The 26,804-nt window shown below is 46.4% G+C and overlaps 1 protein-coding gene across 1 annotated transcript in view; it reads left to right on the plus strand.

The window, feature by feature from the left end:
* Nucleotides 1-22,509, plus strand: part of MTHFS (methenyltetrahydrofolate synthetase) — an 80,558-nt gene extending 58,049 nt beyond the window's left edge. The window contains exon 3 of the mRNA XM_088656520.1: nt 20,849-22,509. Within this exon, the coding sequence (XP_088512646.1) occupies nt 20,849-20,859 (11 nt within the window). The 3' untranslated portion in view covers nt 20,860-22,509. The remainder of the gene's footprint in view (nt 1-20,848) is intronic.
* The last annotated feature ends 4,295 nt before the right edge of the window (nt 22,510-26,804 follow it).

Below are 26,804 nucleotides of genomic sequence, written 5' to 3' on the forward strand. Positions count from 1 at the left end.
GCGTGCAGGGGCTGGGGTCTCAGCCCCTGTGTGATAGGGGGATTGCCACCCATGCCGCTCCCAACCCGGTCGGTCTGGGGGCATGTCCTGCGCTATTTAAGCAGGGTGCGGGGCGGGAATCCCTCTTTGTCCCTGCTCACCAGCTACATCGGTGAGCTATATCGGAGCTGCCATATTCTGGATTAGTTGTAATTTCTGGGTCACCTTCATAGGTAGCCCCACGTAGAGCGCATTGCAGCAGTCTAAGCAGCAGATAACAGAAGCATGCACTGCTCTGGTGGGACAGTCCGTGGGCAGGTAGGGTCTCAGCCTGCATACCAGATGGAGCTTGTTGCAGTAGCAGGAGGAGAGCCCCATGGCACTTCACCAGCCTGACTCACCTCGGCCTCTGGGCCTCCCACTCTCCTCCTTCAACTTCTGTCTCTGATTCCAGAATTCTCTCTGCTACAGACCCTCCCAGCTCACTAAGCCCTGTTATTTCTTCAGCTTACGACACCTCATCGCCGTCCCACCACCAATCCCCGGGCTCTGAGCCTTCTTCCTTTGGTGGTTCTCCACTGGTTTCTCCTGCCACTCCTCTTCGTCCAGCCAGTCCATGACAACTGGCATGCAGCCCTTGAAAGGTTGCCCAGATCTGATTGTGTCCCCCAGGCTGAAAAAGTTTCTCCATCTCCAAGATCCATAAAGGATCTTGAGGAGTGATGAGATGTTTGCAATGGGGGAAAAAATATGAGAAGTGAGATTTCTTTTATCCCTGGATGCAGAGTTTAGACAATCGGTCCCTTCCCTTGTGCTCTTTTGAAAAACAGAGGTCAAAAAGATCAATTGTTCTCACCGTGAAGTTCAAATGAAAGGTGACTCCAGTCCTGGAATCTTAAGCTTCACTAGACCCAGCCTTGAATGGGGTTGGTTGAAAGGGGTGTAAATTATTCCAAGCCAGTGGCTATAAACCACAGAGAGGTCCCAACCCAATTTCTAAAGGTACAGCACATCATAAAGCCTGATAAATTTCGCAGCCTCAGCTGCCGAGGATTTTAGGTAATAAAGCAACAAGGCTCCAGAGGTTTCTCTCGCAGTGTTCATTATATGTTCCCCCGCATGCCCGTCTTTCAGTAGCAATTTGGAGATTTAGTTACAAAACAACAGCAGCAGTGTGACCGTTTTGCAATTTGGAATAAATAGCTTGGTGAAACACCAAAGGCCAGGAGAGCTTAAAATCAACCTAAACGGTGTTCCTCTTTTAATTCCATGTTATTCTAGAGAGCTTACCTGCCTGCTACCTGCTGTAAGTTGTTACGGTTAAATCATCCATCTGGGCAGAGACCAAATTTAGATCTTTTCAAATAAAAATTGGGGAACAAAGGAAGAAGCAGGAGCTATGACTGCAATAATTGTCTCGAAGGTGGTGTGGGAGAACAGAGTTGCTTACCTCTCAGCAGGTGAGTCACTGTAGCTTACTGGAAGACTGGTGCAGTGCAAACAGGACCACTAGATTTGCTCCTCTGGGTGTGTTTGTGCCATGCCATTCTTCCCCCTCCCAGGAAGCAACAGCAACTCACCTGCTGAGCAAACAGGTAAGTGTCTTCACCCTCGGTCTTTGCCTTGGGAGGGAGAAGGATTGCAGTGGTACCTACTGAGCACATAGCTCCTGGGATCAGAGCTTGGTTCAAATAATTAATAACAACCTTAGGTTCATTCCACATCATCTCCAGGTAGGACTAGAAAAGTCTTCAGCCTGAACCATAGCAAGCCATCATAGATATAATTGGGTCCATAGCTGCCAAGTTATCCCTTTTTTAAAGGGATTTTCCCTTATGCTGAATAGGCTTCCTCGCGAGTAAAGGGAAAACTTGGCAGCTATTGGGTCATGTTGTGCAGATGCCTGATGATCGTCTTCCAAAGCAACTACTGTACTCTATTCCAAACTTAAAAATGGAAAGTGTAATGCTGGTGGTCAACAAAAGAGGTTTAAAGACTGTCTCAAGGCAAATCTTAAAAAATGTAGTACAAACACTGACAACTGGGAAACACTGGCCTGTGAGTGCTCCAGTTGGAGAACAGCCTTTACCAAAGGTGTCATGGGCTTTGAAGAAACTCGATCTCAGGACGCAAGGGAGAAACGTGCTAAGAGGAAGGCACGCTTGGCAAATCCACACCGTGATCAACTCCCGCCTGGAAACCAATGTCCCCAATGTGGAAGGACGTGTGGATCCAGAATTGGCCTCCACAGTCACTTACGGACCCATTGTTAAAATCGTGTTTATGGAAGACAATCTTACTCGGCTACGAGTGATAGAAGAAGAAGAAGAAGAAGAAGAAGAAGAAGAAGAAGAAGAAGAAGAAGAAGAAGAAGAAGAAGAAGAAGAAGAATTTGGCCTTATCAGTGTTGGGGGCGGGGGGACATTTTTCAGCTGACATTCTCTTCCTGGAAACCTTCCAAGGACCACATGAGCCAGAGCCAGAGGCAAAAGTGGATAGAGCCAGAGCCAGAGCGAGAGGCAAAAGTGGACAGTGCAAAGAATGTAAAGTTTGCCTTTGTGTAGTATGCTGATTTTTAATGCCCTAAATGACCTCGGCCCAGTATACCTGAAGGAGCGTCTCCACCCCCATCTCTCAGCCGGGACACTGAAGTCCAGTTCCGACGGCCTTCTGGCGGTTCCCTCACTGCAAGAAGTGAGGTCACAGGGAACCAGGCAGAGGGCCTTCTTGATAGTGGCGCCAATCCTGTGGAATGCCCTTCTGTCAGATGTCAAGGAAATAAACAACTACCTGACTTTTAGAAGACATCTGAAGGCAGCCCCGTATAGGCAGGTTTTTAATGTTTTATTTTTTACTGTGTTTTAATTTGTTGGAAGCTGCCCAAAGTGGCTGGGGCAACACTGTCAGATGGGTTGTGTATATTGTTGTTGTTGTTACTATCATCATCATCATCATCATCATCATCATTTATTGAATTTATATACCGCCCTATACCCAGGGGTCTCAGGGCAGTTCACGGAATAAAATCAAGATATAAAACCACAAAATACCCAATAAAAAAAAAAAAACCCAATAGCCCCCCATCCCCCCAAAACACATTTCAAATGGGCATTTAAATAGGATCAACCCAGGGCCTGGTTAAAAAGGAATGTTTTTGCCTGGTGCCTAAAGGTGTATAATGAAGGCGCCAGGCGAACTTCCCTGGGGAGAGCATTCCACAAATGGAGAGCCATGACAGAAAAGGCCCGTTCTCATGTTGCCACCCTCCGGACCTCTCAAATAGGTGGCACACAAAGGAGGGCCTTGGAAGATGATCTTAGGGTCCAGGTAGGTTCATATGGAAAGAGGCGGTCCTTGAGGTATTGCGGTCCTGAGCTGTTTAAGGCTTTATAGGTCAAAACCTATTATCATTATTATGCTAGTTTCAAGAAGCATGATCAGATTTCATGGATGCATTCCAGCCAGGCAAAAACACTCCAGGAGGGTCCAATGCAAGGCCAGCAAAGGATGTGACTTATAGCAGATTTCCAAAGACTTGGGTGAGAGGAATGAAGTGCTGTAGCTGGCTCTTGGGCCCGCAGCTCCACACACCAGTGCTACACAGACCCAACGGCCTGACTTGTTGTTATGAAGTTTCCTTTGTTTCTAAGCATGAGAAGCCAAATGTCAGTTGTCTGGTATAAGTCATACAGAACTTCAGAGCAAAGTAGGGTTAGTTGTTGTTGTTTAGTCCTTTAGTCGTGTCTGACTCTTCGTGACCCCATGGACCATAGCATGCCAGGCACTTCTGTCTTGCACTGCCTCCCGCAGTTTGGTCAAACTCATGTTCGTAGCTTCGAGAACACTGTCCAACCATCTCGTCCTCTGTCGTCCCCTTCTCCTTGTGCCCTCAATCTTTCCCAACATCAGGGTCTTTTCCAGGGAGTCTTCTCTTCTCATGAGGTGGCCAAAGTATTGGAGCCTCAGCTTCACGATCTGTCCTTCCAGGGAGCACTCAGGGCTGATTTCCTTCAGAATGGATAGGTTTGATCTTCTTGCAGTCCATGGGACTCTCAAGAGTCTCCTCCAGCACCATAATTCAAAAGCATCAATTCTTTGGTGATCAGCCTTCTTTACGGTCCAGCTCTCACTTCCATACATCACTACCGGGAAAACCATAGCTTTAACTATACGGACCTTTGTTAGCAAGGTGATGTCTCTGCTTTTTAAGATGCTGTCTAGGTTTGTCATTGCTTTTCTCCCAAGAAGCAGGCGTCTTTTAATTTTGTGACTGCTGTCACCATCTGCAGTGATCAAGGAGCCCAAGAAAGTAAAATTTCTCACTGCCTCCATTTCTTCCCCTTCTATTTGCCAGGAGGTGATGGGACCAGTGGCCATGATCTTGGTTTTTTTGATGTTGAGCTTCAGACCATATTTTGTGCTCTGCTCTTTCACCCTCATTAAAAGGTTCTTTAATTCCTCCTCACTTTGTGTCATCAAGGTTGTGTCATCTGCATACCTGAGGTTGTTGATATTTCTTCCGGCAAACTTAATTCCGGAAGTCTCTCCCCTTATATACCCAACCAAACAACAATTGTGTGCTCTGTAGGAGATTTCTGGAATGTTCTCCCTGGTGAAATATAAGAGGCTCCATCAGTATTGGCATACTGCTTGCTCTTGGAGAAATAATAATAATAATAATAATAATAATAATAATAATAATAATACAGTAACAATAATGGGCATTTTTAAACACACACACACACACACACACACACACACACACACACACACACACACGGCAACAGCAAACTAGGCGTGTTTGCTTTAAAATGTGGATTGGACAAATTTATCTTCCATCCCTAATGAGCTGTTGGTTTGACAGATGAAGATCAGTACCACGGATAGCTCCCTACTGAGCAAAGCTCAGGATAAGATCAAACACCAGATTTGCTGATAAGCTACAACTGTGACTTTATTAGGGATGCACCAGGATTTTGTTGGGTCCACATTTTTTAGCAAACCAACCTGATCCAGATACCAGAATGCAGTTATCCTTCCGTTCCCTCTGAATTTTGCAATGCAGTTCTCAGCTCAAAAAGCACTATCAAATGAGTATAAAAATGCACAGATCTGCTGAAACATTGTAGAAACACAGCTTTCTTTCTTTCTTTCACACTGCTTTCAGGAGCAGATGATGCTTGCAGAACACCATACATTCAGAAACTCCTCTTGAAAGTAGCCACAGACATATGTGTATGTGAAGTTTAGACCAGTTACGACTTCAAGGGAATCCTGGAAGCCAATGACTGCAGGGCCACCCTGGCTGCTGCCTCCTTCCCTAGGCTAATCACATTACGGCACAGCGGGTGGCGGAAACAATCTGCGGACAGCTCATTAGCCTAAGGCGTTTGCAGTTTCCAGAAACAGATAAAAGATGTAGCATCACCATCTTGTTGCCTTTCAAGTTGCGTCTCTGAACATGGCATCTGAACTGTTCCGTTTTCAAAAGAGAAGTGATATCTCCCCCAAATTTCCTCCTTGGGGATCCTCCTTGAATTTTTATTGTGCAGGCCTTTTAACTTGTAGTGAGACAAAAATGTCCAGCTTGGGCTGCAGAGAGCAGGCTGAGGAAAGCCTGGAAGCAGGAGTAACAGGACGTCAGGAATCAGGGCTGAAGAACAAGTCAGACTGAAGGAGAAGCCAGGAGACAGGCTGGAGGAGCAAGCCAAAAACCAGAACTGAAGAACAAGCAAGGATACAGCAACACTCCAGAGCTAAGGAAGACCTTGTTGACAGTGGAAGCTGGTCTGTTAAGGAAAGTGGGGACCTGCCGCACTAACCTCAGCCTGCCTGCAGCCAACCCTCCACTTGCCTACCTTCCTACTTCCAACCAATCCAAGTCAAGGGGTGGCCCTGGCTGTCAGCTTCCTCCTCCTTAAGTCTCAGTGGTGCATTTGCAGAATTCATCAGGGAGGAGGAAGTGGGCAAAAGTAGAAGGAGGTGGCTCCATCTGTCGCTGGCTTTGACTATCCCTCCTGTTTCAGCTTTCTACCTTCTGCCTGATGAGTCCCAATGAGACACCAGACAACCCTGCTTGTTGGCTTTCATTCTTGACAGGAAGCCGTCTTAACAGCCCTGGCTGTCCAGGATGACCACAGGCCAGGAACAGGGAACATCAGGCCTGGGGACTGAAAGTGGATCTCTAGCCCTTTCTCTAGCCAACCCTTGTCTCGCCAGAGTGGTGCGTGCTCTAGTTATCTCCTGGTTGGACTACTGCAACGCACTCTACATGAGGCTACCTTTGAAGATGGCCCAGAAGCTACAACTAATCCAGGATATGGCAGCTAGACTGGTGACTGGGAGTGGCCGCCAAGATCACATAACACCAATCCTGAAAGACCTACATTGGCTCCCAATATGTTTCCAAGCACAATTCAGTGTTGGTGCTGACTTTTGAAGCCCTAAACAGCTTTGGCCCAGTATACCTGAAGGAGCATCTCCACCCTCATCATTCTGCCCGGACACTGAGGTCCTGCTCCAAGGGCCTTCTAGCAGTTCCCTCCCTGTGAGAAGTGAGGTTACAGGGAACCAGGCAGAGGGCCTTCTCGGTAGTGGCGCCTGCCCTGTGGAATGCCCTCCCACCAGATGTCAAGGAAAATAAACAACTATTTGACTTTTAGAAGACATCTGAAGGCAGCCCTGTTTAGGGTATTTTTAATGTCTGATGTTTCATTGTGCTTTTAATGTTCTGCTGGAAGCCGTCCAGAGTGGCTGGGGAAACCTAGCCAGATGGGTGGAGTAATAATAATAATAATAATAATAATAATAATAATAATAATTATACTTGAGAGTTTCCCCAGGCACGGCCAACCCACTATGAGGTAAGGTCAGACGACTACCTGAGGTGGCAAGATCCACAAGGTCAGCAGATCCCAATGTAGATCTTTGTTCCCACATTGTTCCTGATGTAGATCTTCACTCACCCCTTCTTCCCTGTGTGAGTGTGTGTGTGCTATTTTGTGGTTTGCCTCAGATGCCAAAATGCCTTGGGTTACCTCTGTCCCCAGGTCATACCCCCTTCCCAGGTCTATACGGGCCCTGCTTATGTGTGCTTCTGCCTGGTTGCAATATGTCCTTGAGCTGGAATAACAACAACAAACTGGCAGGAACATGGAGCCAACCCAACCACAGGGGAAGAGGCAGACTCAGACATTGATCTAAGTGAGTGAGTGAGTGAGTGAGTGAGTGACTCTCCATATGAGAGCTGGTTGACAGTCAAGACAGAGCAGTTTGACACACACACCCTCCCGAGAAAGACACTGTCAGCTCTCAAGAAGAGGGAGAGTTGGAAGGCAGCCAGAGTGTTGCTAGGCAATCAGCAGATAAGCAGAGGACTGAGACTGTGTCAAGTGAAAGTGGGGAGGGCAGAGGCCAGCCTCTCAGTCCCCGTTCTAGGAGATTGGATAAGATCAGAGGGCAACAGAAGGGCAAGAGGGGAAAGGCGGGAATTTGGCGCCCTTCCTGCTGTGAGAGGGGCAAAGATTCAGACTGACCAACTATTGTCAATGTGAGCAGGCGAGAAGCCATGCTCTGGATGTGTTTTGTTGTAAATAAACATACATTAAAAAACTGCCGGAGAGTCATTACTTCTTATTGGGCCTTGCTTGCCTGCCAGAGGTCATTACACAAACAACAACAACAACAACATTTATTATTTATATGCCACCCATGTGACTGGATTGCCCCAGCCACTCTTGGCAGCTCCCAACAAAATATTAAGAACACAATAAAACATCAAACATTAAAAACTTGCCTATGCAGGGCTGCCTTCAGATGTCTTCTAAAAGTCAGATAGTTGTTGATTTCCTCGATATCTTGATGCCTATTCCTTGCCTGTGTGGGAGACAGAGAGCTGCATGTGTGGGGAAGGATGTAGAAAAACCTCTGGGTTTTGCATGGCTAGAATGTCGCCTACCACAGAAAGGTAAGGGTCCCATCCATTTCTGTGCCCACGTTTGCCCACCACTTGAATGTGGACGCTGGAAAATGTTCCTCAGGAGACATTGTGGCCCCCAGGCTGAAAAAGATTCCCTGCCCTATCATAATTATTTGGTTCTGAACGGCTGGCATCTATGATGGAGGAAGGAGCATCTCCCCAGCAATCGAAAGCAGCAGTGAGAGTGATCCATTACTGTCTAAGTAGCCGATTGCTTGTTATTTTTAGATAAATCTAACATGCAAATGTGTCCTTTGTCCCTTCCCAAAGAACCAGCTTCTTTTTAAATAATTCAAACTGATTTAAGAGCATATTATTATTCTGAGCGGAAAAAAGATAGGCAACTATTAAATGCACAGAACGCTTCCTGCCAATTGCGGAGTTTAATTGTGCTAGTCACAGTTCCAGAAATACCCAAGGAGGTTCCAATTAATGAACAGCATCCATTTTACAAAAGAAGAAGAAACAAGAGAATAAGTTAAGAAATGCCATTGGCTTTTCTGTTTGTCTTTTTTCCGCATTATGAGAAAATGGAGCATGTATCTCCTTCTCCTTTAAGCAGGTGATAACAGAAACAAGCTTCTGTGGCAGTCAGAATTTAGCATGTAAAGTCATCCTTCACTGGGGACAAAAAGCTTTGCAACATTGTACCTTGTTGCTATTATCGTGTCATTACCTTTTCCTTAAAAAAAAAAAGTGCAAGCAATCAGAGATACACACTTCACACTTCAGTCTGAAAACCGGTCTCAATGAAGGCTGGCTGTTGAGACAAAGAGACACTGCCCCCCCATCAGCCTGCCCTTCCTTGCCTGCTGTCTTATCTACAACCAGTTCAGGAAGTGGAACTGGTTGTCAGCTTCCTTAAGTCTCGGTGTTGCCCCTTGCAGAGCTCCATAGGAAGCTCTAGGAAGGAGGAAGGAGGCAAAATTAGAATGAACTGCCTCTGTCATTGGCTCTGGCGCCACCTACTGTTAGCCTCCCTGTCTTCTGCCCTATCAGTTCTAATCGGCAGGCACCAGCCACCATTGAAAGGTTTTGCTTTCGGCATGTGCCAAGGTGCCAACATTGACAAAAATGGGGGCACACATGTCTTTCCTGCCATTTCTATGGTGTAATAATTGGGGAACAGAAGCACACAGGTGCGGAAAAGGTGCACGGGGGGGGGCAGATGTTGTGCAATGTGTCTGCTGTGTAACCAATTTACCAAGACAAAATGGTGTATTGGTCAGAAAGCCACAGTTCCGTAACATAACAGGTCCTGTAGTATGAAAGGAGCTTTGGGAAAATAGGGCACAGGTGCTGGCATTGTTGTTGTTGTTTAGTCGTTTAGTCGTGTCCGACTCTTTGTGACCCCATGGACCAGAGCACGCCAGGCACTCCTGCCTTCCACTGATCCCACAGTTTGGTCAGACTCATGTTGGTGGCTTCGAGAACACTGTCCAACCATCTCGTCCTCTGTCGCCCCCTTCTCCTAGTGCCCTCCATCTTTCCCAGCATGAGGGTCTTTTCCAGGGTGTCTTCTCTTCTCATGAGGTGGCCAAAGTATTGGAGCCTCAGCTTCAGGATCTGTCCTTCCAGTGAGCACTCGGGGCTGATTTCCTTCAGAATTACAATCTGGGAAATGCCAAATTCCCCATGTCTGAATGCACTCCAATAATCTCACTTGGTAAAAGGCCAGCTTCATATATCTGTCAGTCAGCCTTTCATAGAGGAGGGGACTATTGGTGGCTACTTGCCACAATGGCTATGCTTCGAGGCAGCAGTGCTTCTAAATACTAGTTGCTCAAAACCATAGAAGGGGAGAATGCTCTTGCGCTTGAATCCTGCTGGTGAAATACCCACAGTGGTTGGTGATTGGAAGAACAGGATGCTGTTGGGCTATTGGCCTGATCCAGCAGGCTCTTCTTATAGTCTTGTATTATGTTCACTGAGATCATCATCTCAATCCTCATTTTATTTGTATGCTGCCTGTCCATAGTTAAAACAATGCTCCAGGCGGCTTAAAACATGACGAGATTTACATAATTACCAACATAACAAAAGTCATAAACAATAAATAAAACACATCAAAATGGAAAACAATTTCCGCATGAATCATAAAATCAAAAACTAAGAATACAGCATTAATATCAATCACAATTTTAAAATGACATTGATTAAAAAATAAATAAAAGCAATTTTAAAAACAAAACAAAAACTGAGCCCTCTCTGCCCAGCAGCAGCGGCAGCAGTCTTTTATGGAGCCTGTCAGGCCCCGCCCCAAGCCAGGTGGAGAGAAGCAGGGCAGGGCCCTTCAGGCTCCCAGCAGGTCAGGTGGGAGATGATCAGGTCTTGATGGCTCAGCTCAGCAGTCCGCCCCATCCGAGCTATTTCCCATAGTGGCCGACCAGCTTGTAGGGCATGCAGTTGAAGAAACTTAGCATACTTCAAGTTCAGAATTTGCTTTCTCTTTCGTTAGTAGAATGCTTTTGTTCTTGCGAACTCTGCAGGGGCCTGTGTTGTCTGGAAGACATTTAAGTGTTGTAAGAAAATAATAATAATTGGAATGTGCATCACAAAACATCCTGTTCTTTCCCAATTACGCAAGTCACAGCTTAGGAGGTTGGGGAAAAAAACAGCTTTGCCTGGAGAGCTGTGTAACAGTTCCTTGATTTGCTGTGCACTCTTTAAAGGAGGCAATAGAATATAATAGCCTTAACAGCTGGTTGACTCTCTTTAAATTGATTCAAAAGGCAAGAAATCTTCACATTTTTGCAGGGTCGTTTCGAAAAGAGCCTAATTGATATGCTGCCTGAGTAATGAAAGGCTGTTCTGTTGCGCCACGAAACTTTGTCAGTCATCAATATTTAACCTGTGTTTTGTTACCTCCCACATCTGCTTTTACTGATAACTGATTTCCCCCAGGAAATAGATTGTGTCAGCCTGAATTTTGAATCCTTTAGGGGCAGTGGAGTGGGGAGAGAGGGGGAGTCCGGGATTTAGTAACTTTGCCAGATGCTATTCAGAAGCAAATTTATGCAACTGGAGTTTTGTTTAAGTTCTGAACTGCAGAGAAGAATGGCTGTGGAGTATTGAAATGGAACTACAAAACAGCATAGCTCGGGGACTTTTTTTTCCAGAACAAGGAGCAATGACGTTATCTGTTGGAGCACGGAGGTAATTGGCATGAGCTCCTTACTCTCTGGCAGGTGAATGAGGTGATAATCATGCTGTCAAGTTTGTTTGTGACATATTAGCCCAGAGGAAGTCAGAGGTTGAGGAACACGTGAAATGAATCAGATTTCTTCTTCATTCATTTTTTGACAGGCTAGTTCAAGGCTTCTACTTAGAGCCAAAGTAGACTTTCACATTGTCACCTCTGTTATGCATGTGTGTGTGTGTGTGATTGATTGGGAGTGTGCTGTGTGGGGAATTTAAGGGCTGATTTTCAACCTTTAAAGCTTTATACAGCTTGGAATACCTATATTCCCCCATGTGAACCCGCCTAGTCATCTTGAAATAGAAGAGGCCCCATCAGTACTGGCATTCCGCCGGCTCTTGGAGACACACCTGTTCAAGGAGGCGTTCCCCTGAACCTCAACTTTCTGTTTTAACTAAGACATATTAAGAACACAAAAGGAGCCCTTCTGGATCAGACCAATGACCCATCTAATCCAACTCCCTGCTTTCATAGTGACCAGCAAGACGGCTATCATCATCTGAGGCCCTTCTCTGTGTGCCACCTCCAAGGGAAATCCAGAGGGTGATGATGAAAGAGCAGGCCTTTTCTGTGGTAGCTCCCCATCTATGGAATGCTTTCCCCAGCAATATGGGCTGGCTCATTAGGGCAAATGGGCTGCCAACCTCAGTCCTGATTTATCCACGGCCAACACTTTTCTTACAACCAGTCTCTCTCGCTCTCTGTATATATAATTTTTATTAAATTTTCTGTTTTACCATTTAAAATATTCATTTAAACCACCTTAAAATGTCCATGACTTCCCTTCTTCTCCTTCCATGGTTCATTTTTCATATCATAAATCCCTGCATATATTACATAAACTAAACCATTCAGTATGCCATTATTACATCCATCAAAACTTTTTTACACTGTTGAATTTATCTTAATGCTGCCAGTGTTTTCAAGTGACACAATTCTCCCCCATATATTCAATAAACTTTTTCCGAACTTCTTTAAACGTATGTTTTTTCTTGTTCTCTTATTCTATATGTTAGGTCCGCAAGCTGCGCATGTTCCATCAGTTTAAGCTGCCATTCTTCTTTAGTTGGGACCTCGCTTGTTTTCCATTTTTGGGCTAACAAAACATGGGCCACAGTAGTGGCATGCATAAATAACCTTTTTTGACACCTGGAAATTTCCATCTGAATTATGCTCAACAAAAAGGACTCTGGTGGTGTTGGTTTTTTTGGGAAAGTACTTAATTTTTTTTTCAATTCATTATGAATTATTTCCCAATACTCTTTTACCCTTTTGCAGGTCCACCACATATGAAAGAACGTACCCTCGACCTCATTGCATCTCCAGCACTTATCTGATTCAGTCTTATACATCTTAGCATCTTATACATCTACTTGAGTAGGCTTCTTACAACCAGTCTCAAGGGTAGCTCTGTCTGCCTGTTTCTTCCACCTTCACTTCAGTGTTGCCCTCGCAAAACTCAGCAAGTGAATGGGGAGAAAACTAGGATTAGTTGGCTCGGCCTATCATTGGCTGTGGCACTATGTACCGTTGGGACCTCAACTTTCTGCCCCACCCATCCCAATGGGCGCCATCCGCCATTGCTCCCCATAGAGGCCTACCTGGTATCAACTTTGCTATTGTTTCAGCCTCAGACGAAAACTTTGTTTTGCAGGACACATAGGCAGAACCAGTGATCAGATTTTTTAAAATATGTTTTAATACATTTGCCTCTCTTTATTGTCATGAATCACTTTGGGGTTTTGTAGTGGGAAGCAGTGTACAAGTTTAATTTATTACATTAAGAATGTAAATGCAGGATGCGGGTGGCACTGTGGTCTTAACCACTGAACCTCTTGAGCTTGATCAGAAGGTCGGCAGTTTGAATCCTCGCAACTAGGCCACATTGGCCTAGACCAGGCATCCCCAAACTGCGGCCCTCCAGATGTTTTGGCCTACAATTCCCATGATCCCTAACTAACAGGACCAGTGGTTGGGGAAGATGGGAATTGTAGTCCAAAACATCTGGAGGGCCGAAGTTTGGGGATGCCTGGCCTAGACCAATAGCTTTTTCAAAAGTATTTTTATTAATAAAATCAGGAGTGTTTATTACACTCACAACACATTTGATATTTGCATAAAATAGCATTAGTTAGGACCGTTAACGACATGCCACTGTTCATTTGCTTTCAAGAGCTGCTTAGGAGCTTCCTTCCTGCAGTCAGATAATATTGCCCAGTCAAGGTCTCCCACTAGGCAGGAGATAATCTTCAGCTCCTCTATTTGCATAAATGCTAATGTTTGGCAGAAAGTGACATCAGAACTGACCGCGGAAAGCCTTTAAAAATGCTCTGCCAGCAACTCTGGAGTAGACCAGAAAAAAATTCCCTTTCCAGAAAGAGAGGAACATAGCATGGTGGCCACTGCTAACATCCACAATCACAAATATAAATTACATCTAAATCAGGCATGGGCAACCTTGGCTCTCCAGATGCTTTGGAACTGCAACTCCCACGATCCCTAGCTAACAGGGCCAGTGATCAGGGATCATGGGAGTTGTAGTTCCAAAACATCTGGAGAGCCAAGGTTGCCTATGCCTGATCTAAATGAAATAGTCAGAGGCCACTGTGATACCACTTTAATCTGTCCTGGCTTCCCCAAAGAATTATGGGAGCTGTAGTCTGCTGAGGGTGTTGAGTGCTGTCAGGAGACCTCACAGAGCTACAATTCCCAGAGTTCCCTGGGAAGATGGATTGATTTTGAGACCATTCTGGGAATTGTAGCTGTGAGGGGACACAGTTATAAAGTCACTGAAGGCCTCATCCACCAACCTCTCTGCCTTTCTTCATTTTCCCAGGTCTGCCATGTTGGCCTCAAGGGAACGTATTTGTTCCTGGACAGCCAGGAGCTCATTGCACCTCAGACAGACCCATGACTTCTGTTCCACACAGAGATAGTCATATACCCCTGCTGGCTTTCTGCTTGCACACTTGCTTTTGTACTTTCAGTTACTTCCTTGGTTTTGTTTGCCGTCTTAATCACGAATCCAACTTTATGATGAAAGCATTAGCACAGGCATCCCCAAACTTCGGCCCTCCAGATGTTTTGGACTACAATTCCCATCTTCCCTGATCACTGGTCCTGTTAGCTAGGGATCATGGGAGTTGTAGGCCAAAACATCTGGACGGCCGCAGTTTGGGGATGCCTGCATTAGCAGTTCAATCATGCTGATTAGCTGACTGTACTTGATATTCCAAATCATAATTTCTGCATGCAAAACCCAGCTCACACTCTCTGCATGCCTCATGGCAGTCAATTATACAGGGTATAAAACAACATTAATATCTTTTTGAAATTATACTTTCTCCCGAATCATTTGGCCCAGACCTAATAAGCGATCATTTACTCGTGCATTGAACTTCTGCCTACAGTTGTCGTGGAACTCTCTCCTCCACCCCTGCCCTCCCCCCAGTTTTTATGCACATCGAACATATTTATTTCCAACAGCATGGCTCACTAACTAGTAACAATGATGTATTTCCCCCTTCCCCGTATATTTGTGCTTCATTCATCTCCTCCATCTCAAGAGAATGAGTCGTTCATCACATCCAAATAAGAAAGAGCTTAGCTGTTACTATTATTGCCGGCGACATTATGTAAAGAAACATAATGAAGTGTAAGCTGGGGTGGAACCAGAAGCACAGTACAGATACAGTGGGGAAAGTGTAACAGGCACATGCCAGGTTGAGAGGCTGGATTTGGCAATATCTGCCTCCAGGCTTAGCATCAGCTAGGGAAGGAGGAGAAGTTTGATTCAGTTTGCATTTAAAGGTGAGCCTACTTTGCTGGGACTTTTTGAAACAATGCATAAATCGAAATGCAGCCAGGCTTTGGAATTAGCACTTCTCTGAATCTTATCATGCAGTTCTGGGGGTAAGTAATGAGTACAAAAGTGTATATACTAAAGTGTGCATAAAAATGCATATGATAGTTAAGTTCACGTAAACATGCATTATCTTGGGGGGATTGCTTTGCAAAAATGTATATATTAAGCAAAACTGCATACAAACATGTGCATCTTTGGAGAAATTTGCACTGAGATGTTGATTAATTTTTCACGAGGGCTTTAAAACAATTAGAAACTGATGTGGAAATGTGAAGAACTGAACTGAAGACTGGCAAAATGATAAACTTAAGGAAACTGAAATGGACAGAGTCATCCATCCCTAGTATTCATCACATACCTGAAGGAGCGTCTCCACCCCCATCATTCTGCCCGGACACTGAGATCCAGTGCCGAGGGCCTTCTGGCGGTTCCCTCACTGTGAGAAGCCAAGTTACAGGGAACCAGGCAGAGGGCCTTCTCGGTAGTGGCACCCGCCCTGTGGAATGCCCTCCCATCAGATGTCAAAGAGATAAACAACTATCTGACGTTTAGAAGACATCGGAAGGCAGCCCTGTTTAGGAAAGTTTTTAATGACTGATGTTTTAATGTATTTTTAATCTTTGTTGGAAGCTGCCCAGAGCAGCTGGGGAAACCCAGCCAGATGGGTGGGGTATAAATAATAAGCTGTTGTTGTTTTGTTGTTTCTTTGTGTTGTCCCTGGGGTGAGGCCTGTGCTGTGAACAAAAGCCTGGTGTGAGGAAGGAGCTGGGAACCAGGAGCCATGGGGACCAGTTAGTAGTCAGGCCTGAAGAATAAGTTATAACCACAGGGAAAGACAGGGTGAAAGAGTGAGCCACAGAAGGGGGAGGAGGCCAGGAACACACAAGGAGGACCTGGTTGCTCAAGCCAGGCTCAGCTGCAACAGGAAGTCCTTTTATACTGTTTCCTGTCCAATGGCCAGCCTGGTTGGGTGGCATTAGTCTAGGACCTGAAGGTACTTCACCGAGAGGTTTCCACCAGCAATTCAATAGAGAGTTGCTGTCAGGCGCTGGACTGAGGAGGAATGGTGGGGGCTGCCCCTGTCTCCTAAACCTTCCTGAGAATAGGAGGACAGTATAGATTTAGAACAGCTAAGTCAGAATGCTTAGCTCCTAGGCTCACTCTGGAGAAGGTGTGAGGGAAGAGCACTGAGGAGGAGCTGTTTGGTACACTCTAAAGCTAAGCATTCATGAGAACACAAGGTACTTCAGTTTCAAGAGAACAGGCTGCACGTTCTGCTATGTACAATGGAACTGCAAGGAAAGCACAACTTGAGCCACTCGGAAATAAGATATTGGAGCACTCCAAATCATTTGCCCATGTATGGGCACAGAAAATAATAGCTCTAGTTGAAGCACAGCCCATGGAGATCTGCATTGATCATTGTGATGCATCCCTAACTCTAATTACTGTGTAATCATAAGATTGTAAATCTTAGAAGGGGGCATGGCTGTGAGAGGATGTGGTTGTGAAGGGACTCTGGACTTCCAAATTTGCTGTGATACCATTGCCAGCGATTTCCCAGGATTCAAACAGTGTTCTCTCCCATCCCCATGTGGAGACACCAGGGATTGAACCTGGGACCTTGTGTATTCAAAGCAGATGCTCTACCACTGAGCTACGGCTTCCTCACCAATGCTGGGAACAGAAAAGTAGACCTAGATCTGATCCAGCAGGGTTCTCCTAATGTCCTCGTGTTCATTCTTGTGCAGAAATTGATTCTGATTTTAGCCGGCAGCACTTCTGAAAGTTGCTTAGGGGCAAACAAACAAAAGATAAACAACACTGTAGTCTTTTATTGAATAGTGCTTCTGAAAGAAATAAAAAAGGAGACACACTTTCAGACAGATTGTACATCTCCCAGTTATGCTCTTAGGGTATTGCCCTACTTTCCTTATCAAAGCACACATGAACATATTTTAATAGCTCTGAACTCTTTTGAAGTTCAGCGGTTGCTGATGCCCTTTTACTAGAGATATTGTGTACCTGCTGCTATTTGAGTTATCTCTTGATGATTAAGGGGTGGGTGGGAAGCAGTCAAAGTGCCTTAGCTAAGGAATTTTACAAACACCCCTGTTTTCTTGAGGGACCTTCATTAGTTCCAGACTTCTTGATTCAGTCTCCAAAGCCTTTTTGACACATCATTTATGCAGAAAACATTGACACGCTTCCTCGGTGCTTTGTGTTTTATAGATCAGTTCTTAAAGAACCCAGGCAGCAGCCTGGGGCTAAACAGTTGTATAATCTGCTGTTTACAGTATTAAAGAAGGGCTTTTTGAAAGTTGGCTTAACAACACCTACAGTTTTCTGCCGGACAAATTACCAGAGAAGAGAAGCCGTAGGGGAGATTCGATAGCAAAGACCCAAAGGGCTACCAAACAGAAGAGAACTGAAGAGTTGTTCTCTTCTGGACTAGATCTAAGGGGACGGTGGATTTTGGTTTATTTATTTATCTGTTACATTTAAATCCTACCTTTCTCTGATTTGCTCAAGGTCGTTTACATGGTTATACCCTTCCTCACAACAATGATGTGAGGTAGATTTGGCTGAGAGGCAGTGATGGGTCCAAACTCGCCCTGTGAAATTCACAGCCAAGTGGGGATTTGAACCCTGGTCTCCAGGACCTGAAACACCAAACCATACTGGCTCTCTGGCTGAACATTGATTGAATGTTAGGTGTGAGAAATGTATATGTTGTCTTCTGAGTTTGCTCCTAGAATCATAGAATCATAGAATCACTGCGACTGATACCAAGAAGCACCAGCATGCTTACGATCCTGCAGAGTATTTGCAGTTTGCGTAACAGAACTCAGTAGCCCAGCATTTTGGCTAATCTACTTTTATTTACATATAATACACTCGGAGCATTCTGACTTAGCTCCTTCCTCTTTCTCATCAGACAGCAAAGAGAAAAAGAACAAAGGACAATAGTCCCACATTCCAGAATTCACAGCAGTACAAAACATCCTGTCTCCGTCACTTCCTACACTGTGGAATGAAAACATACACCGTCATGTGATAGACAACAATCTCATGACTGTAAACACAGAGCAAGAATCCTAACACAAGCATGTTGTGCTTGGGCAGTAGGACTCACCCTTTCCCCTGCAGAAATAGGGGGTTGCGGACGGTGCTCATCTCGCTTTCAGGCCAAAGGAGCCGGCGTTTGTCCACAGACAGCTTTCCGGGTCATGTGGCCAGCATGGCTAAACCACTTCTGGCACAACGGGACACCGTGGCGGAAACTGTGCACGAAAATGCCATTTACCTTCCCACCGCAGCGGTACCTATTTATCTACTTGCACTGGTGTGCTTTTGAACTGCTAGGTTGGCAGGAGCTGAGACCGAGCAACGGGAGCTCACTTCGTCACGGGGATTCGAACCGCCGACCTTCCGATCAGCAAGCCCAAGAGGCTCAGTGGTTTAGACCACAGTGCCACCCGCGTCCCAATGCCTGCAGAAATGCACACAGCCTACACAAAAAGATGCGACAGTGTTGATGAATCTCAATGAAGAACTACATGGCCAACAAGAGCAGGCACAGGACACATCAGAACGATGAGGGGAGAGCTGTCAATTTGGCAAGGCGACCCCTTTGGCCTTAGCCCAAGTCGAAACGATCCATTCTGCAGGCTTATTTTTATTGCTTGCTTTGAAGAGCTGACATGCCTCCTAAATGAATGCGAATATATATATATATATATATATATATATATATATATATATATGGATGGATTTGTAGGCAGGGCAGGTTTTCAAATTAGATCCTGGAACTAATAAACTGTTATTGTCTCATAATTATATCTGACGTGATGCGCTCCTCTCTTTTCCGGGAGGGGGGGAAACTGGTGCTGCATCAAAAGCCAAAAGCAATGGGAGAGCACAGAATTAGCTCTTATCCTCCTGCCAGCAGATGCCAATCAGCCTTCCGTGTGCCACACGCCACTGCGGTTGTTTTCTTCGTCTCTTGCGCAAATAGCAGAGGTTGGAGATAAAGAGCCTTGCGTGAGATGTGGACTGTGGATATCTCCCTCTCTTGATGGGAGCTAGTTGCTTTCATTTCCTGCCACACTGGCAAAGGCCCAGGCCCAGGGCTGGTCATGCCAGGGGAGGGTCAGGGATTTGATTCAGTTGGCAGCAAAAGGTGAACCTTCCTAATTCTCAGCTCCTGAAATAATATGTGGACCGAAACAGAGCCGTCCTTTGAAATCTGTGTGTCTCGGAATTTTGCAACACACTTCTCCAAGTTCAGTGTGCATAAATATGTATACGGCATATGAAAATGCGTTATATTAAAGTAGGGAAGGTTGCTTTTCAAGAATATGTATATTAGTATGATTTACATGTATATGGTTGTATTCAACTACAGTTGACCCTCAGCTTACGTTACCTTCGGGCAGGGGTGTAGCGAGGCGCCGCGACACCCGGGGCGGCAAATTGCCACGCACCTGGGGGGCGTCGCCGCTACGTAACGACACATGCAGCATTACGTGGTGGGGTATCGCCGCCCCCGCACCTCCAAAGCCGCGCGCCTCCAGCTACAAACTCCGGATAGAAAGCCCGCCATGTTGAGCGGGCTTTCTACCTGGAGTTTTGTAGCTGGAGGCACACGGCTTTGGAGGCGCAGGGGGGGGGCGATACCCCACCATGTAACACGCATGCGCAGCACCCCCACCCCACGATTCCAATCTGCGTGGTGCAGCGGGGGGGTGCCACTTGGCGCCCCCACCCCCACGACTCCCAAGCTGAGCATCCAGCCTACCAGTAGAAAGTCCGCTTGACGCGATGCTGGAGGCTCGGCTTGGGAGTCGCGGGGGTGGGGGCGCCAAGTGGCACCCCCCGAGTGGAACCTGGGGCGTACCACCCCCATTGCCCCCCCATTGCGATGCCCCTGCCTTCGGGTAACATAACTTTCAGTTTGCGAAAGTGTATACTTCCTGGTTTCGCCATGCGCCCATGCGCAAAAGTGCTCTGCACCCCCCATGTGTGCAGCAGCTCTCTATCGCTCCGTGAGCATGTGCAGAAGCAGCACCTCATGTTGCAGACTTATGGGGGTACGTAAGGACCTCCAGAACGAATTAAGTTCGTATCCGGAGGGTCCACTGTAAGTCCTATTCAGAGACCCATTGAACCTGTCAGTGGTGTCAATTAACTTCAATGGGTCTACCCTGAGTAGGACTGGTATTGAATACTACCCCTATCCTGCTCTTCCTCCCAAAGGTTTTTAATGTTTGATGTTTTAATATTTTAATAAGTTCTGAGGATGGCAGATACAAAAATGTTAAAGCAATACAATTAAAAACACACATTTTAAAGGTATGGGTAGACAGGAATGTTTGTTTTAATTATTGTGAGCGGCCTTCAGCTCCGGTTCGGGAGGTAAGGTAGAATGTAAGTCAGTAAACAAACTAACAAATAAATACAATTTAAATTCTCCCTGAAAGTTAATAATAAGAGGCGACAGCTGCACCTCACTAGGAAAGGCATTCCAGAAATTGTGATGTTGCATGCAAAAAACATATATATTTCATGGGGTCACGAAGAGTCGGACACGACTAAACGACTAAACAACAACAACAACAACAACAATTTCATTTGGAAGGGAACATGAAGGTCGTTTTGCCACCTGATGTGCTGGACATGAATTTGCAAAATCTACCTTGGGCAAGGTGTGCTCTAAACTTATTGTCTTCGGAATTATCATTCAAAACTGATGTTTTCAAAGGTGGCAAATTAATTGAATTCCAAATCTTTGTCGTCTCTTTCTCTCTCATTCTTATTGTTTCAGCACTAATTTAGATAAACGAAGCTGAGCTTTGCTTTCCAATCATGCAGGAAATTGAAGCTTAACATTCACGCAAGGGCACCTGAACAATACTAGGATGGAATGGGACGTCGACTAACCCCCTTTTCTCCACTTACTTTGAATAGCGAACCTGCCTGACCTCTCACAGTGTGCCATCGAAAAGTTCAAAAGGGAGCTACAACTGAAATGAGACATGGCTCTTTGAGAAACACAGATCTCAAGTGCTTCCTGTGAAGGTTGGGCTTTCGGCTACTAAGGACCTCCATAGCCAATTCCTGGTCAACTACTTTAGCCAAAACATGGAAAATTGGGCACTGACATATAATTGCCAAGATCTAAGTGAACAAGAAATCCATTCCCACCCCCCAAAAAGACATTGCCATGATGTCCTTCAGGAACAGATGGAACTGTATCATCTGTCAATGGGATGTGGATTATCTTTTTAAAAAATAATCCCTCAATTTCTCCTATTTTACTGGAAGCAGCCAGGAAAAGGAGGATGCTAGCTTGCATATGAAAAGAATCAAGTACATTGTCCATATTCTCAGATGTCAATAATTTCAGCCCATCCAATAAAAAGTTCCCCAGGCACTTCTGCCGTTGACTTGGATAGAGTAATAGAATCAATATTAGTATGCATGTGAGAAATAATTTATCCCCTTGATTATTTTGGTTGCCCTTTTCCGAACCTCTAAGCTAGCCTCCTGCTCTCAGGATTGTTGTTCCACCACCATTGTGTGAAGTCAGTGCTTTTTTTCTGGGGGGACGCATACCCCTAAACATTTTGTGAATCATTGAGGGGCAGTATTTCAATATGAATAGGGAAATGAGAGTAGCCCTAAACATTTTTTCTAGAAAAAAAGCACTGGTGGAAATAAAATTCAACTGCCAGTTCTGTCAGATTCTGTACACAGAAATACAGTCATACCTCTCGAACGGAATCTGTTCTGGAAGTCCGTTTGACTTCTGAAAACGTTGAAAACCCAAGGCACGGCTTCCGATTGGCTGCAGGAGCTTCCTGCACTCAATAGGAAGCCACAGAAGCCGCGTCAGACGTTTGGTTTCCAAAAAAACGTTTGCAAACTGGAACACTCACTTCCGGGTTTGTGGCGTTCAGGAGTCAAAACATTTGAGTCACAAGGCATTCCAGAACCAAGGTACGACTGTAGAATGAAGCACTTTCCCTTCACCTCAGGTGGCAAAATTTCCCTGGAGTGTCTTGATCCATACCAAAATGGCTTCTGCCCAGCGCAGGGGAATGAGTCTGTTTTGAATTCCCTGGTAGACAACTAATCTGCTTATTCGAAGGGCTGCCTGCGCCATTGTGGACTTGCCCCTGACTTAGACTACAGGCCACACTTGGTTGATGGGAACTAAGCCTTCTTTGTGGTGCATTTCCCTCCTCAAGGATGTAGTGTTGACCCCATCAATCATGGCTTTCAAAAGGGCTTTGAAGGATTCTCTGTTTCATGTCTTCAAACTAACATGATTTGATTGGCTATGTTTGTTGTATTGATCCAAGTTTGCCTTGAGATCCTTCAGGTGGAAGGTGATTAATACATAAATGAATATCAACCACAGTTTTCCTTCTCATCTTTTCTTCAGCTGTTCTGAAGAACAGCTACATATTTCCTACATTTCCTACAAATGAATGCAGGGCTGCCACATTGCCCCTGCGATTGAGTTTCTTGTAGTCCTTTTTTAATTTCAAACATTACAGAGAGATGGTCTAGAACCCAGCCTCTTGGCTAATGGCATTGTCCCGAGTGAATACGGGTGCTGCTAAGTGCCCTCTGTCTTCAAGTTCTTTGCTCTCCTTCTTTTAACGCTCACTGGGTTCTGGGAGATGGTGGGTCTGGAATGACAAGGTGTCAGGAATGTGGCCCCCCAGAGTGCAGCGGAAGAGTCAGCCTCAGAAACTGAGCTGAGCGAGCAAGGGACTGACTCTGCAGATGAGAGCTGTCTGTCAGAGTTTAGAGAGGACAGCCTGGCCCTCCTCCACGGTTAACTCCCAAGGAGAGGAAGAGTTGGAAGTTGGCCAAAGCCTTGCCAGGCAACCAGCAGATAAACCAGAGTCGGAGGCTGTGTCTTCTGGGGAAGAGACAGGCCAGCCGTTCAGGAGACTGGAGAAGCTTAGAGACAACTGAAGGGAAGGAGAAGAAAGGTGGGATTTTGGCTTTCTTCCTGTTGGGGGAGGGACAATGAGTCAGACTGAGCAATTACTGTTAATGAGAGCATGCAGAATGCCATGCTCGGGATGTGTTTTTCTTGTAAATAAACTTACATAAAACTGACGGAGAGTCCTTGCTGCTTATCAGGCTGCCTGCCTGCCTGCCAGAGATCGTTATACAATGTGTTAGCCAGCTGCTGTTCCGGCTTTGCCTGCTCCTCTCCCATTATCTCCCAACTTTCCCCCCTCATCTGCCTCTGAGCTGTGACCTATTGCAACCCACTGTTGTCAATCTATACTGTCTTCCTCTTCCTCCTCCCTGGAAGGGTCAGGATGGGGAGGCGGCCTCCACCATTCCTCCTCCTGTGCCCAGCCCCTGACATCACCCCCTCTCCAGTGTCCTCCTCCACTGCCCAGTCCCTGACAGGTGTGCCACTGTGGCCAACACAGATCTTTGGTGGGCCCCGGCCCTTCCATCAGAAAATGGTGGGGTTGTGACCCCCCGTCCCCAAACTCAGTGCCTACGAATGAATGTACGGACATACTACCTCTAAACTTGAGGCCCAGCTGTTTACTCTCCAGATTCCTCTTCCCTGATGCTACTGCATTAGCACCCTTGTCCCTAAGCTGTCACCAGTGTGGTCTGCTTGACAGTTCACGGTACCTTTTTGGATGTTGTGGAGACACCACAGATCTGAGATGAATAACAAATCGCCTTTCTGAGGCAAATTAATATCTTGTCATCTCAACGGATGCCTTAGGGAGCATCTCTTTCCCCCACCCCCGGAAGACTGGATGGCTATATTTCATGACAGGATTCTGAGAAGGCAAGTCAAGAGCTGCTGTTAACACTCCTGCGTCCCAGTAGCAAGGGCGGGTGGGGGGGGGGCAAGTGGGGGTTGACCCGTAGCTAGGGATGGAGGAGAAATTCAACCCAGTTTGCATTTAGATGGCAAATCAACTGAACCCACACTTCCCGAAACGGCATGGAAACTGAAACACTGAAACATCCTTCAAAATCCACACTCCTCTGAGTTTGGTAATGCAGTTCTCGAGTGCTCTGTACAAAAATGCATGTGCTGCACGTTGCCCAGAAATGAGCAGTAGACTCACTCAACGTTCCACTATATTTCTGGGAAGGGCTTTTATTGCATGTGAAAGCTCAAATATAATCTGGAATTTAATGGGTAGTGAAGAAACTCGAATAAACTGCTCCGTAAATACAGCCTAACTCTAGTTTTGTCACCGTCCTCCTTGCTGAGTTGAACAAGAGGGACTGAGGAGGAGGAAGCTGAAAAGCAGTGCCATCCTGTGGGCTGTTTGCAAGAAGGAAAGTGGGCTGAGGGAGAACTGAGATAGGTGGGGCCGTGCCCCCATTTACCCATATGGGCCAGCCTCCATTGTGTAAGTTGTGAATACATCCAAATCTGTATCTAATGCATGGGCGTACCCAGGATCAAAACTAGGGGGGGGCAAGGGGAGGGGCCAAGGCACGGAAGGGGAGGGGCCACAAAGTGGGCGGGAACAGCGAACTCGCGCTCCGCCGGGCTGTGCCCCTCCCTAGAAGCAGGGCTGGTGGGCGGAGGCGGAGCCCAGCCCAGCGGAGCGCGAGTTCAGCGTTCCCGCCCGCCGCGCCGCGCTCTCTGGTTCCCCGCCGCGCTTGGCCTTGCCAGAGGGCGCGACGGGGAGCTGGAGGGAGGGCGCAGCGCGGCGGGCGGGAACGGCGAACTCGCGCTCCGCCGGGCTGTGCCCCTCCCTAGCAGCAGGGCTGGTGAGCGGAGCGCGAGTTCGGCGTTCCCGCCCACCGCGCCGCGCTCCCTGGTTCCCCGCCGCGCTTGGCCTTGCCTGAGGGCGCGCCGGGGAGCTGGAGGGAGGGTGCGGCGCGGTGCGGCGGGAATGGCGAACTCGCGCTCCGCCGGGCTGTGCTCCGCCTCTGCCCAGCAGCCCTGCTTCTAGAGTAGGGCAGCTGCCCTAACTTGCCGCATGGTGGGTACGCCCTTGATCTAATGTTCTCTGTATTTGTATACCCGATGTTCTGTATACTTCTCACATTCAGTTTGCCAGCATTTATTCCCAGGGGAAGGGACACCCCCCGTTTCCTTTTATTCCATTCCTTAGGATGTCACTCCAAAGTCCTTGTGCCCTTGCCCAATGTCCTTTGCAGCTCCTAACGTTGCCTCCCTGCCTCGCCAAACACAAGCCAAATTCTTTCCAGGACACAGATGCTGCAAATGAAAGACTGACACCTTGATGCACCAGTAGTAAACCAATGTTCCTACTGCTTGCGTTTAAATTAGCCCATGTGTCCTTTGGGCTAGCTTGTAGAAAGTCTGCATTTGACACATATGGGGAAGGGTGGGCTTACGTTGCAGCCTTGTCTCCCAAATATAGGAGATGGAAAATTGACTTTCAGATGGCAGCTCTCCTATGGCTGGGTTTCACAGCCTGAACAGGCAAGCTTTGGAAGGACGAAGTCAGCAAACATCTGCTGTTCTGGAGGGGGCATTTCAGCTCATGTGCTCTCAGACAGTTATGGCTCTGAGCGGCAAGCTGCTGATGCTCTCAAACAGCATTTATGGGCAGAACATGGAAAGCAGAATAACATCATTTGCCGTCAACAGCAGCAGCACCAGGAGCTCTCATAATACAGAGATGACTGCAATGAAAACATTTGGCTCCTTTTGCCCCACGAATAAAAAGTTGTTTTCACTATCGCATGGGGAGGTAATACGGTCCCTGCTTGCAACTCTACATCTGGGCTTCCTCACTTGAATATGCAGGAAAATAAGAAGCTGCCTTATACCATCAGGTCATTGACCCTCAGGCTCAGGACTGGCAACTTTGACTGGCAGCAGCACTGCAGGGTTTCAGAGAGGGAGTCTTTCCCATGAATTGAATCTGGGACCTTCTGCTTGCAAAACAGTTGTTGTTCCACTGAGCTTACAACCCTGCCTGGAGCTTAGTGGCAGAGCACAGTTTCCAAATAAGGGATTGGTAATTTCCCCCACATGCTGCCTTTTCATGCAAGGAAGCCTCCCTCATCACACACGACGGGAAATGTTCACACACACCCATTCTGCCCACATGCAACCTCAAATGGTAGTGCCCAGGCAGCTCACGAGACCCCTCCCCTGCTGTGGTTTGCAGGACCTGGGTTCCTGAAGCGTTGCTATAGGATGAGTGCCAAAGGATGGGCAATTAAGGATGGGCTGTGCCTGCAACTCTGGCTTCTAATTTGTTTTTTGTCTCCTCTTGCTCAAGAATCCTGTGAGTTTGTAGCAAGGCAGAGGGCAAAATCAGGTGAAGGATTATTCAGGCACCTCCTCATGTGCTCACACTTGGCCAGGCCTTGTGAATTTCACCTTGGCCCTCTCGTCTGTTGCTCACACATTATGGATGATCAGCAGATTGCCAGAGCACCAGGGGAATGGCGTGTGTGTGTGTGTTTATGCTGTGCTCTGTGGTCTTCCTTTGATCCACAGTACAGCTTTTATAATTACCTGGCCTCTTAGATGCAATCTTTTATATTCATTTTCTCATTTAAGAAAGGGGGGGAAGGAGAAGAATGTCACTGGTCAGAGACATGGGATGAGGGACCACGTTTATTCAGTTCACATTTAAAGGCGAACCAAAACATAGCTATCTTTCAAAATGTACGCTTATCCGAATTACCAGTAGTTCTTGAGCCAAGTAATGTGTACAAAAATGCATCTGCTAACATAAAGTGTATATTTAAATGCATATATTTGTGAAAATAAAAGGGTGTGT

Source organism: Zootoca vivipara, chromosome 13 (assembly GCF_965207765.1).
Source record: "Zootoca vivipara chromosome 13, rZooViv2.hap1.1, whole genome shotgun sequence".
Classification (NCBI taxonomy): domain Eukaryota; kingdom Metazoa; phylum Chordata; class Lepidosauria; order Squamata; family Lacertidae; genus Zootoca; species Zootoca vivipara.